Here is a 17,892-nt window from a genome sequence, read left to right on the forward strand (position 1 = left end):
CTGTCAAAATACTACATTTGGGTCTGAACACTGTATACTCTTATTTCTATATAGAAATGTTAGGAAATGAAACGCAGCTGTGTTCAGGTCGATATACTTTAGTGTCAAATGACTATGTTCCTTGCATGATAGCTATCAGTGGAAGCCAATTCAGGTTTCACTTTCAGAACACTGACATATTGCTAGAGATATGTGCTGAAAATGTAAATATGTCAACTTGTTTTGAAAGTTTATCTGATACAATTGCTGTGTGTGATTTGACTCTATATGAAAATCTTGTAGAGCAAATCAAACAAAACAAGGAATATAGAATCAGAGATTACTGGTATGACAGACCAGAAGACTTTATCTCCTTTCAAGTTACTACTCACATAATCAAGTGTGAATGTGAGTGCCTTCTGTCTTGTACATGTACATTAGGTTATCGAAATTGGCAATATTTGTGCATTACAGACAGTACTAGTAAGACCAGTGCAGATTTAATAGTCTATGAACCAACTATCTTGGGTCTATCATTTGCTAACACCAGTTTAAATGTCATTCAGTCAGATGCATTAGCAGATCTCAACACACTGAAATATTTAATCTTAGACCATAACAACATTCACATACTTTCCATGACCATATTTCAGAATTTATCACAATTAGAAGTACTTGACTTGGGTTACAACTATTTGACTCACTTGACACCTGGCTTATTTCATTCATCAGTTAGTTTACAGTATCTTGACTTGAGCCACAATGACATTTACATCCTACCAAGGGATGTGTTCAGCTTACTACATGAATCTTTCTATCTTGACCTGAGTTACAATAACCTCACTACATTACCAGATGGAATATTCATGTTACTAAGGAAAATAGATCAGACCATTGACCTGAGTCATAACACTTTGACCTCATTACCAGATGGTATATTTACATCACTACAGAAAATATACCATGGTACCCTTGATCTGAGTAATAATGACTTGACCACAATACCAGATGGAATATTCACATCACTACTGACAATAATAGATGGTACCCTTGATCTGAGTAATAATGACTTGACCACAATACCAGATGGATTATTCACATCACTACAGATACTATCCCATGGTACCCTTGATATGAGCAATAATAAATTCACCACATTACCAGATGGAATATTCACATCACTAGTGAAAATATTCTATAGTACCCTTGATCTGAGTAATAATAACTTGACCTCATTACCAGATGGAATATTCACATCGCTACAGAGAATAGATGGTACCCTTGATCTGAGTAATAATGACATGACCACATTACCAAATGGAATATTCACATCACTACAGAGAATATCCTGGGGTACCATTGATCTGAGTAATAATAACCTGACCACAATACCAGATGGAATATTCACATCACTACAGACAATAGAGGGTACCATTGATCTGAGTAATAATAACCTGACCACAATACCAGATGGAATATTCACATCACTAGGGACAATATACCATGGTACCCTTGATCTGAGTCATAATGACTTGACCACAATACCAGATGGAATATTCACATCACTACTGACAATAATAGATGGTACCCTTGATCTGAGTAATAATGACTTGACCACAATACCAGATGGAATATTCACATCACTACAGGAAATATACCAAGGTACCCTTGACCCTTGATCTGAGTAATAATAACTTGACCTCATTACCAGATGGATTATTCAAATCACTACAGACAATAAATGATGGTATCCTTGATCTGAGTAATAATGACTTGACCTCATTAAAAGATGGAATATTCACATCACTACAGGGAATATATGCTGGTACCCTTGATCTGAGTAATAATAACTTGACCTCATTACCAGATGGAATATTCACATCACTACAGGAAATGGGTACCCTTGATCTGAGTAATAATGACTTGACCTCATTACCAGATGGATTATTCAAATCACTACAGGAAATACACATTGGTATCCTTGATCTGAGTAATAATGACTTGACCTCATTAAAAGATGGAATATTCACATCACTGCAGAAAATATGGGGAAGTACCCTTGATCTGAGTAATAATAACTTGACCACATTACCAGATGGAATATTCACATCACTACAGGCAATATACCATGGTACCCTTGACCTGAGTCATAATACTTTGACCACATTACCAAATGGAATATTCACATCACTAGAGAAAATATACGAAGGTACCCTTGATCTGAGTAATAATGACTTAACCACATTACCGCATGGAATATTCACATCACTACAGGAAATATACTATGGTACCCTTGATCTGAGTCATAATGACTTGACCGTGTTATCAGATGGGATATTCACATCACTAACAGACACAGACCGCAGCACCCTTGACATGAGCTATAATAATCTGAACACCTTGCCTAATAGAATATTCTCCAGGATGGGAGGACTACTGGCCCTTGACTTAAGTCATAATGACTTGGTTATGATATCACATGACATATTCTCTTCAATGCAGGAACTATTGACCCTTAACCTGAGTCACAATAACTTGGCTACATTGCCAGATGACTGTGTTAAGACATTGTACAAACTGAAATCACTCAACCTAAGATGTAATCGGTTGAAGATAAATTCATCCCTGCTTTTCCAGTCTCTCATAACATTAATAGTTCTTGATATAAGCAAGAACACACTTGACCAATTTTCAACAGATTTGTTTAATTCAACTGTAAATTTGTTAAGTTTAGATCTGTTTGGAAACAGTTTGGAGACAATTCCTTTTGGTGCATTTAAAAATCTTAGTGCATTGACCTATTTGAACATAAGTAGAAATGTTCTTATAACTTTGCCTTCATTTAGAACACTAGTAGAGTTGACAGTCTTAGATCTTAGTGACAACATGCTTCAAAACTTCACATCACAAACCTTTCATGGACTGGAGAAATTAGAGTCTCTCTTTCTTTCCAATAACCACATTTTAGAACTATCAGAATATGTATTTCATCATCTACATGAGCTTGTATTTCTAAACATCTCTCATAATACTATTCAAGAAATTGATTCTAAGGCTTTCCAAACAAAACTAGAAACTATTGACCTTAGGGGAAATGACATGTACAAAATAACGAATCAATCATTCAACAATTTCAGCAATTCAACTGTGATATTAGTTGACCAATATTCATCCTGCTGCTTTATTGAAGATGCCCAATGCATTTCTCAAGAACCACGTCCGGAATATTTAACTTGTAACAGAATGTTGCCAGATGTATCTATCAGGGTTTCAATATGGGTTATTGGATTATTTGCATTAACATGCAATGGAATTGCATATTACCTGCGCTCACAAAAAAGACAAGCAAACAAAGTTCAAACATTATTCATATCACAATTGTCACTCTCAGACTTCCTCATGGGCATCAACATGCTCATTTTAGTTATTGCTGATTTATACTACAATGAGTTCTTTCCATCATATGCCTTTCAGTGGCGACAAGGATTCGCTTGTAAACTAGCAGGGTTTTTGTCAATATTATCTAGTGAGGGATCCGTATTTTTTATTACCCTGATAAGCATTGATCGTTTACTAGCAATAAAATACACATTTGGCAGCCGCCGCCTAACAACAAGAATGGCTCGAATTTGTGCTGCCCTTGCTTGGTTAGCAGCCATATTGATGAGTGGTCTTTCTATTGGCTTAGCAAGTGAAGAAGGTGATGTATTTAGCATTTCTGAAGTGTGCATTGGCATCCCAATAGTTCGCAGACACTCAACCACATGGAAAAATGATAGTATTCAAATAAATAAAACTGGTTATATTGCTAAAACAGAGTTTGGGCAGAATTTAGTTTGGGGCATCCGAAGAACTCTTTACCCAAAAGATGTTATCATAGATCCACAACAATATGAACAAAATGTTACTTACACCACTGCTGAAATTACTGGAAGCAAAATTTCCCCAATCATTTCCATTGTGATATTTATTGGGGTTAACCTATTGTGTTTTATGGTGGTAGCAGCATGTTACATACAAATATTTCGAACGGCAAGAAACACATCAAAACAGGCAGCACGAACCCAAACCCGTGATGAAGAAATACGCATGGCCCGAAAAATGTCTGTCCTTGTGCTTACAGATCTTTGTTGTTGGGTACCATTGTGTATAACATGCATCCTTGCACAGTGTAACCTTATTAAGCTTCCCCCAGAAATGTATGTATGGATAATAGGGTTCATACTGCCTATCAATTCATCAATAAATCCATTTTTGTATGTAATTTATGGGGAGATATCAGATTATTGGCAGAAAAGGAAGGATGCTAGAAATGCAAGGCAACAAATTGAGATGCAACGTCGCTAGGTCAAAGTACTTCACCTAAAGTTTCACCTGTTGTCTCAACTTACAAACACAAACTAAGTTCCATTAAAATATGGCAATTCTTCTGTTGATTTACAAAAGAAAATTTCAAAAGTACATTTGGCTTTCCTTATCAACAATCTCTCAATGTAAACTAAATTGAGTAAATTCAAGGCATATATATCATTGGGCTGTTCCAGTTGAAATCCATACATCCACTATCATTCTGAGTTTTGCAGAATACCAAACAAGTGTACTGTTTGCTGTCAAAGTGACATAATAATTGGATTAACTACCACAGCAATAGATGAATACAATTTTTGAATAGATCGCCCTGCTTCAATGTTCACGCGGTACCTATGAATTGAACCATAGATGTCAAAGAAATGCTTATCACTCGCGCCTGTACGATAAGTATCTTTGAAAAGTGCGGTATTGTATTCAATCTATGATTGCAGACATACACAGGTGATGAGTGCAACCTGCTTGAAGTGCAAGGCGATCTATTCAAAAATTGTATTCATCTATTGCTATGGTAGTTAATCCGATTATAACGTTACTTCGACGGCGAATAACCATCAATATCTAAGACATTTAAAATGCAGGAGGGAATTCGTTAGGAGGGAATCTCGACCCTATCCTCCTCAAGCCTTCACCATTTCGTTGGTTAAATTGTGTTTAATCTTCAGACAAAACCGAACAGTGAATCTTGACCCAATGCGTTTTCATGCAGTGAATCTTCAACCAAACAAATAATTGCAAAAGTGAATCTGTGACTAATCTTTGCCCTTGTGTTGATTGTTGTATGCTTTTACATAGATCCAACACTGCCTGACATAATAATTTTTTTCTTGAACTAACATATTTTGACATAAATTGAATCTCTGCATAAGAATTATTTTTGTAGGATATGTTCAAGGCTGGTCAGAATATCAAAATTGTAACTGTTAAGTTAATCTCGCAGAGTCTACACGCAGGGCACGCTAGCGGCATAAAAACATTGACATCACTACAAAATACCAAATTAGAAATAAACCAAAGTATATACAAGCGTTACAACAGACATTTCTTGAAATTATTAATTAGGATGCCAGACCTTCATTTTTGAGGAGCTCAATTGAGCCGGAGCTCCTACAGCTCTCATGAAAAGTAAATTGAGCTCCTCACTTCTTGAAAATGCTATGGTTTAATATTGATATTATATAATTGAGCTCCTTGTCAAGCTCCTCAGTACACATAGGAGAGTGACTAACTGTGCTCCTGCTATTTTCAGAAATGAAGGCCTGGGATGCCAAATATAAATACCTTTTCTTTCAGAATCTAAAGAATAGATCTAACGATAAGAACGCATGCTTTATACTTGTCCTTTAAAAGACACAGGAATGTGAGAGGCCACAGATCAAAAAAGAGGAATTACTGAAACACAGAGTAAAATCGGGGTAAAAACACCAAACAAAAAAAGGAAATCAGTTGAAAAGATGAACTCTCACACCCCTGAATTTAAAAGATGTACTTGTTCCTGTAATATTAATTAAGTGTAACATCAACATATAAAAAAAGTAATTTTAGCATTTTAATAATTGGTAATGGGATCACCGTAAGGCTGGATAGCACCAATGGTAGAGCACTGGTTTGAATCCTGCTTCAGCCACATTTTCTTTGCTCCCCTTCTTCATTTTATAGCATTTTAAATCAAAAATAATCTTTTTAATCATCTTAATTTTTTCATTCCGCTTTAATTGGTTAAATAATATTTTGGAAGTATTAATGTTATTTTGCAATGTATACATAATTTGCATGTTTTTTAGATATTTGTTATTATTCTGAATTATGTATATTTTTAAATATTGTAAACTTTGTCACAATTTAGCCTCCACGATACTACATAGTTTGAATAAAACTGTAATGAATGAATGATATATGGGTTCTGTATTTTTGCTTCTATTACAAATGTGCTACTGGGCTATTACATTTTGTATTTTTTGCTTCTCATGAAGGCATGTACCATAGAAATCCATCTAGGGTTTTTTTTTACTTAAAAGACGAAAGGCAGACACCCTCCATAAAACATAACAATAGGTTGGTCTTATAATAGTATATGTTTGTACAGCTGCCTGTATCAGTAATATAGTTGCTCAAACTTCAAATAATGTTTGTGTGGAGGGTGCCTGCCTTTTATCTCTTTCATCAAAAAAACCCTTGTTTACAGGCATACATGCTTGTAGATGGAATAATATGGTATCTATTAATGCCTTGCACAACAAGATTTTTCCATCCCAATCCTGACATTCCCGAATAATACCAACCAGGACAGGGCAATTCTAACCTGTGCCAGCTTCACCCCATCCGTACTAACTTTTTTCAGATCCGACATGATCAAATATTAATTGAAAACTAAGACCGATGCATGCCCTATACCATTTGCACTCACCTGATGAAGTTAGGTTTGTGAACACAATGTGGAAAGGGCTATTCAAGTTAAAATACATACACCCCCCTATTGAAGACATGACCTTAATTTCCCCACACTGGGAGTGTAGATTTGATTTCAAATGGAGTCACCTATTCATTCAGGTAGCCCCATTTGAAATTCATACCCCCTGTGTGAAAGTTTAAGGTCCTGTCATCCACAGGGGGTGTGTGGATTACAACTGGAATAGTCCATTGTGTAATTACCAGACAATCATAGTGTCCTCACCCAGTTCTCATATCACGGATGTAAAAACATCTGTCCTTATTTATCGTTCATTTAATATTTACTATGGGCAGGAAAAACCTTTTTTCTGCTTTTGTTTTTGGCTCCTGAACATGTTAAAAGCAAAACCTCCGGTGTAACCTACATGAGGTTTTGCTTTAACACACAAGGCTAAAAACACACAGGTTTTTCCTGCCCATAGATGGTGACAACTCGCCCCGACCTGACCCAATCCATCAATATATTTCCCCGATCCGACCCATAGAGTTTGATCATTTTAAAATCTAACCCTGGATTTTCAGGGGTTGCCCCTAGGGCATTAATTCGTATTGTACTACATATGTATTACCAACACAGATGATTATCCACTTAGGGCTCTAAAAAAAGATGTGTATTGCCCTTTTCGACTGACCCGAAAATCTGGAGAAAAAAAATAGGGTTGCATTTTTGTTTTGTTTTTGGTTATTTCATATTTGAATTTCATATATTTTTGCTATAAAATTTGCAAAATGTTTTGCCTGTTTTTGATTCGTACCACACAGGGCTCGAAATAAGGAGAGCCCAATGGCCCTCGGCCCCCAAAAATCAGTGAGGGCCCGTAAAAGACGCATCCGGCGGGCCCAAATGGCCCGCAAAATTTGTGGCAATTTTTCTCACTTTTTTGTGGGGTTCATAGCACAAACATTTGTGAGGGCCCTCAAACATTTAATTCCAAGGGCCCAAATGGCCCTCAGCAATTCTGGCTTATTTCGAGGCCTGGTACCACACATCTCTGATGCATTAAAAACAAGCCTGAAAAACCACTTTTAACATCATTATTTTACCATTGTAAACTGCTCAAATAAAGAAAGTCCGCAGTCATGTAACCCGTCCTACACCAAAACCTGATCTTGTTATGAAAAGTTGATTGATACGGTTGTCTGCAGAATCATGTTAGCTCTAATTTGATACCAAATTTGATACCAAACACTCAAAAGTGACAAAGACTGATACCAGTTTATGGCATTTGGTGCATTTTCAAAAGTTGCAAATCAAAACGATAACGCGGTCGAAATTGCTTAGCGTGGCAATGTGGTCAAGCTTGCTTGCCCACGATGAACCCATGTCGACTATCCGAAGTGCGCGCTTTATTCAATTGTTAATTTAAAACGCATGGATTGCTACAGTGCTTTACTGATGAATACTAGGGCATGATGCGATCGATATGACCTAGCGGTTGTTTCGGGCTATGTCAATGGTCGCGCTGTGCCATTCACCTCTACAGCTCCGCGTGGTCCATTTTTAATTTACAACTTTTGAAAATGCACCAAATTTCATATACTGGTCTCAATCTCTCTGAATTTAGAGTTTTTGGTGGCAAATTTGGTATCAAGTTGGAGCTAACAAGATTCTGCACACAATTTTATCAATTAAATGTTCATAACACGATCAGGTTTTGGTGTAGGACGGGTTACATGACTGCGGACTTTCTTTATTTGAGCAGTTTATTTTGTGGTGAACTTACTTTGGAGGTTTAAGGGAATGCAAATTTTTTAAGCCTCATATTCTAACATTAAAAAAATCTTTATTAAAGTACTTACATTCACCAGCCATAAGCCATTGGTTTACCTGAAAGAAAAGATAATAGATAGCTCCATGTTAACTCTGGATTTCATGGTCACAAAGGTTATCTTATCTTACCCTTCCTAGAATCCTTTGCAACATGATAGATCGCTTCAATTTATCAAATGATACTCCCATTACTTGTACAGGTTCCCTTTGTCTTCATTCTGATAAGACTGGCTAAACTTGGGTTGACAGTCACGAAATATTTTGCAATATCTGAATGTGCCCTCATCTGTTCATTGACATATACAGTAAGCCAAAGAATTAAAGCACCAGTTGTGTTCACTGTATATCCTAAATAAAGACAAATATGTCAATATTAAAACAAGCAGCCAATACCTGTAATTTAAGACCTTATCTGTAAAAATTGGTTGAGAGTTAAAGAAACGGTGATCTAAAACCTAACGAAGAAACAAAGTCAAAAGTTGCACTTTTGTGTTCTACTCAATGAAAGCGTGACGCTAGTTTTAACGTGCTAATCAATGGAAGCACGGCGCTAGTTTTCTTGTTCGCGAACGCTTTGTTTACAAATTAATACAGCATGCAATGCAGCAAATTGCAACTTTTAAATTGGCATCTCCCTTGGGATTTTGGATCATTGTGTCTTTATTTCTTGAACAATTTCAATGAATGAGGTCTTAAATTCGAGCTAAAAGATGAATAGCTGCTGGTTCCAATAATGACATATCTGTCTCTGTTTAGGATATACAGGGAGTGAACATAACTGGTACCTTAATTCTTTGGCTTACTGAATTTCAACAGTATCGCAATAGAAACATTTGAAAATTCATGTTTAATGTGCTAGTGTGCGATGGATGTTTTTCTTTCCCCTGTATATTGATATATAAAGAATAAGCATCATTAATTTGATCTCGTGCGTTTGTAAGGGAGGACAGTTTTTATGGTCTACTTAGCTCAGCAATGCTTTGCTGTCTTCGATAATGGTTCATGTACGCTAGAGCCTTCGATAGGAACAAGCGAACATTATACGAGTTTGCTGATATCTATTGGAGCATTCAGCAGAGCAGTAGGATTATAAACACGGTCGATGGTAAAACCAAAATAAATTTCCTTTGTGTTCAGTAAGTACATAACGACCCACTCATCAACTACTCAAGTGGTCATTAAATAAGCATGTCTCTGGTCGTGTCTGCGCTCAATAGAAAGTAAATAATGTAAGTTTATGTTTACATAAAGTGGTGTAATTAGGTTTCAAGGGGTTGTTAATTCAAGCATGGTCGTAAAATTGATTCGATCGATATTTTGGTCAATGCTTTGTATCGAGCAGCGTTGTCAATTGAGCGGAGCCTAAAAGAGTTTGCCACAGGCTTTAATGGGTTTGGGCTTTGATAAAAGCCAGGTACCTCTCCGATACAATGCGCTATATCGAAGACAGCAAAGCATTGCTGAGCTCAGTAGACCATAAAAACTGTCCTCCGTAATGTTTTAATGTTTCCATGTTCCAGTGTATAATGCGTAAGCCTCTTCTCTTGTTTGTATAAACTTACATTATTTTCATGTCTTCTACGTCTTCTTCTTTCCATCGTCCTTACAATAGCAATCCTATATAACAACAGACAGAAATAACTTTCATAAGGGGATTATGTGACATGATCATCAAATAATGAATTGACTTTTTCAGTAAATCCCATAAGCTTTTGCGAGTACAACTGAGAAGTCGTCATTTGACAACACTTCTACTTGCAATGCGCAGTAACGATGTTCGCTAAACGATGTGCGCATCGGCTTTATGCGTACTGACGTCAAATGACGACATCTCAGGTCAACATGCAAAGGCTTATGGGATTTACCGAAAAGGTCAATTTAAAATATGTCGCTAATAATGTTTTTGGCAAATAAGGTGCTCAAATTCTTTTGTTCTTTGTTGTTAGTAGAAAGCTGATAAATTGTCTGGAACTTGCACCAGGGGAGAGATTCTCTTATAATTCTCTTACAAATGCAATTTAGCGATCATCATCACTGGCATGACTGATGTAAGTTTTAAGCTTACGCACACGATACGGCATGGAAATTTTTTGCATTTTCATCCATTATTCATCAAAAATATTTTCATTGAGAAATTGGAAGGGGGCATTTATTGCAGTTTGATACAAACAATACGGTATTTATATATACTTTGTTTATAACGTTTAAATTTTTTTTGTGATTATGAACTTACTTGTAATCTCGCATGTACTTCTTGTTGGCTTTGAAGAGGAACTCTATGACAATGAGTAGTCCCTTAAGCATCATACCGGTGGCAGAACTCAACGATAGACCCATCATTTCTTCTACTTGGTCATTAGGATTGTTCTCTTCAGTGATGACAAACAAGTCATGCTATAAAATAATATTTCAATCAGTAATGTCAGTTGAACTCCATACACTTCCTATGGAATATTACACCCCCTATGGAAGACACTCCAACACAGGGAGTGAAATCTACACCCCCTGTGTGGGAGAAGTCATGTGTATGGATTTCAACTGATATACCCCATTAAGCATTTTCTCCATCAGCAAAATACATCTTTATCCGATGGGTGATTATTAAGTTTGTGGCCAAAGGTAGAAGCAGATGAGCCATACAGTTTTAACTGATATTCTGTGCAGTTATTGAAGGAAGAAGGAGGCGGCTTATATGCTTCATCCTAGCAGGGCGTAAGACAATGCGAGACACAAATTAATATATGCGAGGATCGGAAATAAACGATGCAAGCTCGAGAAATTATTTTTTAAATGACATGTTTGGGGCTTGAGCAAACTGACATATGAAAATATTGAGAGAGAAAAAATCAGGACTCAGTGGGGATTCAACCCCGGTCGCTGGATTACCGGTCCGGATGTCAGTTTGCTCGAGCCCCAAACACGTCAGTTATTGAATGATTACACAGAAAAGTAATTATCTTCACCCCTGGTACATTTTTCAGTGCGTACTGACTGTATACATCACGTAGAAATAAAAAGTGATACAGTATGTTTTATAGATGACAGATGTGTCCAGGGTTGGAAAACGTGAAAATAATGGCAAAGGGTATATTATTTAGAGGTTAATTATGATGCATCGGTTGTTGTGAGGATATTACGTTAATATTAAGACTTTAAGTGTATGTATCTGGGAGGTAAAGTTCAAATCATATGAACATTTTGACCTTTCGTATTGATGATGAAGTTTCCCAAACTTTTGGGAAACCTCATGCATATATCTTCAATACAAAAGGTCAAAAACATGAACCTTGCAAAACTCCTACCTTAAAACTAGCCAACGAGTCTGGAACAACTCCTAATCTGAATAACATGCCATCAATGTCCTGGCCAGAGAACACTTTGAGTGCTCGGTTGTAATCAGCCTGACGTAGATTACCACTGTGATTTGTGATCCATTCTTTCACTCCAACACACTGAGAGAGGAAAAATTGATGAATTTGGGCTCAGTTTGAGAAATATTACTAAGATGGTCTACTTTGTTATATTAAAGGCAAGGCTTCAAGCCAGCCCTTGCAAAAATATAGGGAATTAGGGACAAATAGGACAGCGAAGTCAAATACAGTGGGTATCAGTATGTCAGAGACCAATAAGTATTAGGGGGAAAAGTCCCAAAGAAACTTCAATTATTGCATGATGCGTGCATCATTTTGGACTTGTATGATGTCTTTAAATAATATACTGGCCAAAAAATAGAGGCGGGTAAGATCTACTCGCTGACCTGCTGAAAATGTTCGACAACAAGTTTTAAAATTTACATTAAAATATACTAGTGCAAGTGAATAAAAATATGTTAAAGGAGTATTTCGTGATCCTAGCATCCTCTTTTTATGTCATTTTTCATTAGATATCCACGAAAAAAACCTATTCCCAAAATTTCAGTTGATTCCGATTTAGCGTTCGCGAGTTATGCATGATTATGTGTATTACACTGCTCCATAGACAATGCTTTGTAATTTCGTTTTATGAAATTCAAATTTCATGATATCTTTGCTAAACGAATTAATCTGCAAGAAATATTTTGTACATAAACATAATGTAGCCAGAGGTTTCTAGTGATATAAAAATCTCAACTTTTTTGAGAAAAGTGGGGAGATGAGGTTGTGGATCTCGAAATGCCCTTTTAATTTCCTAAATTAAAAAAAAATTATAGGACATTTTTTAACAATATAGGAAAATATAGGAAGACTTCGAAAAATATAGGAAATATAGTGCCGCTTGAAGCCCTGAAAAGGTTTTTTTTTTAATCTATTAGTTTTAGAAAAGAGCATCAACTGCGATTGGAATTGGAGCTGTAACTATGTCAGTTATGTGGCTTCGAACACAAGGTTTTAATCGCTAAACATATCTTATTAATTATTTTCTGTAAATGAGCTTTTTATGTTTCAATGGCATTTTTTATGGCATTATCTTGCACATTAATTTTTTTTGCCTGTGACCCAAATTTCTTAAGAAAAATCTGGCAGGACTCACAGCAAAATACAAATGCTGTTACTGACCGTAACCTATCAGCAGTGTACTGGGAACAATTTCTAAAGAAAATTTGCTGTGACAAATGCATGCAAAGCATGTGAAAAATTAAAATTTTAATGCAATTGGGTTCAAATCGGGTTAAATGGCCAACATGATGATACCCTGCACTTTAATGCACGGCAAAGTATTAAAGGAAATCCAGCAGGTACCGCAACCCCAGGGACCCTTCGTAAAGCTACATATCCATATATAGTATTGGGTATTCTTAACTTTACGAACGGTTACTGAGTTTAGTGAAATGGACCCAGGATCAAACTGACCATTGCTTTTCATCATACCATCTGTTATGCCAAACTGTGGTCATTTTGCAATGATACAGGGTGTATCAAAAAAGATTGGTACCCATCAGATTTTTTGCCTAAGGAAATGCCTGCTTCTCCGAAATTCAACATTAGACCCTCTTGAAATGACTACAAGTTAATGCTTAATGACCTTTCATGACATAAATGTACAAAAAATGTGGATGCTATACTGCATTTTATTAAGGCATTCTATTCCATACTCACTAGAATCAGGGGTTCTCAATTAATTTGTTTCAAGGGCCAAATTGTGTTAAACAATAATGCTGAAGGGCCAAAAAAAAAATCAATAGAGCCCAGCGAGCGGAGAGTCGTAGCGGGTGGGTCCAGGGTCTGGAAGCCGAGAGGTTTACCCTATTTTTAACACAAATTTTGCATGAAAAATGCAAGCAATTCATCAATTCAACAGAGGAATAACATTTTTCAGTGTTATTTTCATTCTTTTTTCTTTGACTATTTTGATTTTTCCCCAATATTTTTTTATTATTATTATTATTTTTAATCCGTGCCCGGCCGCGGGCCACTTTTAAGGACTCCGCGGGCCGGATTTGGCCCACGGGCCGCCCTTTGAGAAGGCCTGCACTAGATATTGATGGGTACCAATCATACACCTTGTATCCTCCCTTTCACATTCTAAGAAGAGTTTCATCAAAGAGTAAGTTTCGATAATGGTCAAAGTGTGTGAACTACATCCTTTTCTTTTTTTATGGGAATGTCATCTTTAAAGACTTATAACTCAAAAACATGTCTGGCAACTTGTTCCGGGTTTTATTGGAGCTGGTCATATATGTGCTGCTAAGATTTACAAATTGCACTGGCCGTACCACATTTGTCATCCAAATGTTATATCAAATACTTGTCATAAATACTTACAAGTGATTTCATTTGGCCAGTGTGAGGCTGCCTCCATTTTGCCACAACTGATGAAAAAAACAAAAACAAAATATGTTATTCATCAAGTCAGGAGTTCTCAATAGACGGACGCGGGTCAGATACGGCCCGTCAACCAATTGATGGGTCCTTGATGAGCAGCTCTGAAATACTGTAAAAGTGGTTATTTTCGCATGTGTAAATTTTTGCGCTTTACCAATTTTTAACCGTTTCAATTGTTTTAAAATTCGTGATTTTGAGTTTTCATACATAGACCTATACATACAAAGAACATAATCACGCTTTTTATTTTCGCGGTAGTTGCATTGAGCGCAGAAATTAAGGTACTGCGAAAAATTTCCACTTTTAGAGTAAACATAACGAAACAAGGTGTTTGACATCAAACACAAATCTTTGAAATGATTTTGGGCTTACTCATGGGAACGCCTGCACTTACTTTTTTTGCAGTTTGATCAAACTTATTGATCATTCAATGATCACAATTTCACAAGTGGTCATGTGACCACTGAGGTGGTCATGTGACCACTGAGTAACCACTTTGCATTAAACAGGGGGTGTGAGAGACCACAGACCAAACAAGAAGAAAATTACAACAACAAAAAACTGAAAAATGGCATAAAAACGCTGTAAAAATGCCAAATAAGGGCAGAAAATCGTAAACACATAAACTTTGGCCAAAAAAAAAAAAGAAAAAAGGAAATTTGCTCTCACACCCATGGCCTAATGAGATACAGCCTAACCACAAACAACCACAGTCACAGCATCAACTGATCGTTCCATGAAGTGTGACAAACGAAACTGCTACGCACATACCGCATAGTTTTATGGTCACTGCGTAAACGTGAAGACATGCAACGCAGGCACGCAATGGCAGGATTGTTAGATACGCACGACTGAATAATTAGCCCTCATGAATATGCAGGAATTCACAGCATATAAAGCACATGAACTTTGACTGTTGGTGAATAGTCTGTATTAGTCTATGCTCACACCCCTGATTGGTGGCTGGTGGATACCGGCTGCAGGCTAACACAGCTCCCATTTCTACATTGTGAATTCTAAGTAGTGAACCTACAAAAACCAGTCACAGCGGCAGATATATCGATCAGCAATCTCTACCATTCCTTCTACATCTGCTGCGTGCCCTATTTAAAAAAAGCGATAACCAATATATTGATCAGCAGTCGCTGCTTAGCATAAAACTGCAACCAGTTGAATTGGAAGTAACTTAAAAGTGATGATTTACCAGCTGCTATTATATTTTTCAGAGTTCCTTTAACAAATTGAGCGTACTGCTAGATGTCCAGCGCGTATTATTTCCCACAAAGTCGTATGCACACGTTTGATGTCGGCGTGCATATGGGCGATGGTTAACGCATAAAAGGAGCCTTGCATTTTTGTATAGCAATGATTTAATCCTTAGTATTATCTGCACAATCACTACTAGCTTTAATTACCAGTAATACCTCTCAATGTTTGCTCCTGCTAGTATGATATGTGACTCCTCGCCACAACTGAGCCCGGATGTCGCCAGTGCCACTATTGAGATATGCTCCATCGAACTTAACAATAAACAATAGGAAAGAAAGGATTTATTGACTGTTTTATTGATTTTTCACTACTTAAATGTCAAGTACTATAGACATGATATACATCATTTTAAAGCTAATTTCAAGCAGAATATTTTGGTTGAATATCTCAAAAATGATGATTGGCGACATCCGGGCTCAGTTGTGGTAGGAGTCACATATGTGCAAAATGTTCACTCATACATTTTGCTTGTTTTATTCACTGTCATAGTGAATACATATCATATCTTGACTGGTCCACACTTGGTTTGCACACCTGTTAGCACTGACTTTGTGTTGTGATCATTTTGATTGTGGTTCTGTACACAGATAGCACGAACCTGCCAATGATTGATTTTGATATCACACTACGACGGCGAATAAATTCAGTAACTTACTGAGTCGTTCCAGCTCATCCATTGCTTCCTGTAGCTGTTCTTCAGTGACACTATAGCTTGCTGCTTCTCTTGCAGAGTCTTCTATGTTGTGAGCCTCATCGAGTACGATGATTTGACCTTTCACCGATATCTCCATCTTGAGTAGAAGAAAAGTAAGAATGTAACCAGCTGTTGCACTTAAACTCTTAAGGTTAGCAACTATTTTAAATTGTTGCGATTTGGTAGTTCACAGCATCTTGCTAAAGGTAATGAGTTTTGGCAAAAATTGCATTGATCATTTCATAGGGCGTGTGTAGAAGAATTCAAATATCACAGATATACTTTGCAGGTCCTGTGGTTCTTGAGTTATGTTGTAAAGAGGGCTGAAACAACAAAACTTTTGTAAAATGTACATAACTAAAACAATAAATCAAGCAAGTTTTAACAGTATATGATTTGTAGCATGAACTTTTGCGAAACATCAAAGTGTTAGTTTTCAATAATATATTGATTCAGATAATGAAAATAGATTTTTTTTGGCTGCTTCGTGGGAGCACGTGTGGCCGAGTGGATAAGGCGCCCGACTCATAATCCATAGGTTGCGAGTTCGAGCCCGCTCGTGCCAACGTGTTGTGTCCTTGGGCAAGGCACTTTATCCTCATTGCCTACTGGGGGATGGGGTTGGGTTGGATTGGATGTTTGTAATATTGGCGCTGATTAAGCTGCTGCCTGCAAAATTGCATTGTGTCTGTTTAGGTGTGTTTAATGTACAATTCTAGCAATTTGACCTGCGGGTCACCATTAGAGTTTGAAATAAAACCTTCCTTTTCAATACATCGTGTACCTTTTAACAGTCATACATTTAAGGCATTTCAGAACTCAAATTTGATGTGATTTTGCAAATGTTCTCATATTATTCTCAGGCATTTATATATCCAATCAAATGCCAGATGACATCTGGTCTTCAAATGGAATGTGATTGTTCGGCCGTTTGGGACAGGCAGCAGATTGGCCTCATATCAAAGTGCCAAGATGAAATTGACCAAAATTTGGGATATGAATACATCTTCTTTTAGGTCTGTTTGAATCACAATTAATTTAATTTTTGACAATTGTAGCATTAAAATTGCTCAAGTTTATAGTGTTGTGTGTGTATTTGCCCTGGTAATGTAATTCTGTAATTCCAATAAGTAGAAACTCTATTGCACTCAAATGTTCACAACTCAACTTCAGAAGTTCATAGTTCAACTCACAACTTTGATTTTGCCAAAGTGACGGTTAATGATTGACTTGTTCGACACTCAAAATAAAGCAGTAAATTGACTTGACATGTACAAATTCAGGTTTTGTGTAGGTGACCAAGAGTAATCACTTTCCCCAAAATCTCTACTAGAATGGTGCGTAACTCATCTGTGACTTTGAAAGCCAGTCAATAGAGGATACTTACCGATTCCCTGATGACTGGGTCAACAAGATAATTGTATGGACAAAATATTACATCAGCTTCATCCTTTAATGCCCTGGTAGCAAAATATGGACACGCCTGCAATAAACAATGAATAAATAAACCAGATACAAATATATATGGATTTTGAATATGTAGACTTAAGGGTTATGAT

General features: G+C 36.7%; 2 protein-coding genes across 2 annotated transcripts in view; one reads left to right on the forward strand and one right to left on the reverse strand.

Moving 5' to 3' along the window:
- Window positions 1-5,029, forward strand: part of LOC140164169 (uncharacterized) — a 5,809-nt gene extending 780 nt beyond the window's left edge. The window contains exons 1-3 of the mRNA XM_072187411.1: window positions 1-1,641; window positions 1,691-2,578; window positions 5,013-5,029. The exon at window positions 1-1,641 is cut by the window's left edge and continues 780 nt beyond it. Of these exons, the coding sequence (XP_072043512.1) occupies window positions 1-1,641; window positions 1,691-2,578; window positions 5,013-5,029 (2,546 nt within the window). The remainder of the gene's footprint in view (window positions 1,642-1,690; window positions 2,579-5,012) is intronic.
- LOC140163871 (uncharacterized) overlaps window positions 1-17,892 on the reverse strand; it is a 224,768-nt gene that overhangs the window by 185,157 nt on the left and 21,719 nt on the right. Inside the window, exons 13-19 of the mRNA XM_072187185.1 lie at window positions 17,721-17,816; window positions 16,295-16,430; window positions 14,311-14,357; window positions 11,872-12,021; window positions 10,803-10,963; window positions 10,132-10,186; window positions 8,599-8,626 (exon numbers count right to left, since the gene is read on the reverse strand). Coding sequence (XP_072043286.1) covers window positions 8,599-8,626; window positions 10,132-10,186; window positions 10,803-10,963; window positions 11,872-12,021; window positions 14,311-14,357; window positions 16,295-16,430; window positions 17,721-17,816 — 673 coding nt within the window. The remainder of the gene's footprint in view (window positions 1-8,598; window positions 8,627-10,131; window positions 10,187-10,802; window positions 10,964-11,871; window positions 12,022-14,310; window positions 14,358-16,294; window positions 16,431-17,720; window positions 17,817-17,892) is intronic.

This window comes from Amphiura filiformis, chromosome 11 (genome assembly GCF_039555335.1).
Source record: "Amphiura filiformis chromosome 11, Afil_fr2py, whole genome shotgun sequence".
Classification (NCBI taxonomy): domain Eukaryota; kingdom Metazoa; phylum Echinodermata; class Ophiuroidea; order Amphilepidida; family Amphiuridae; genus Amphiura; species Amphiura filiformis.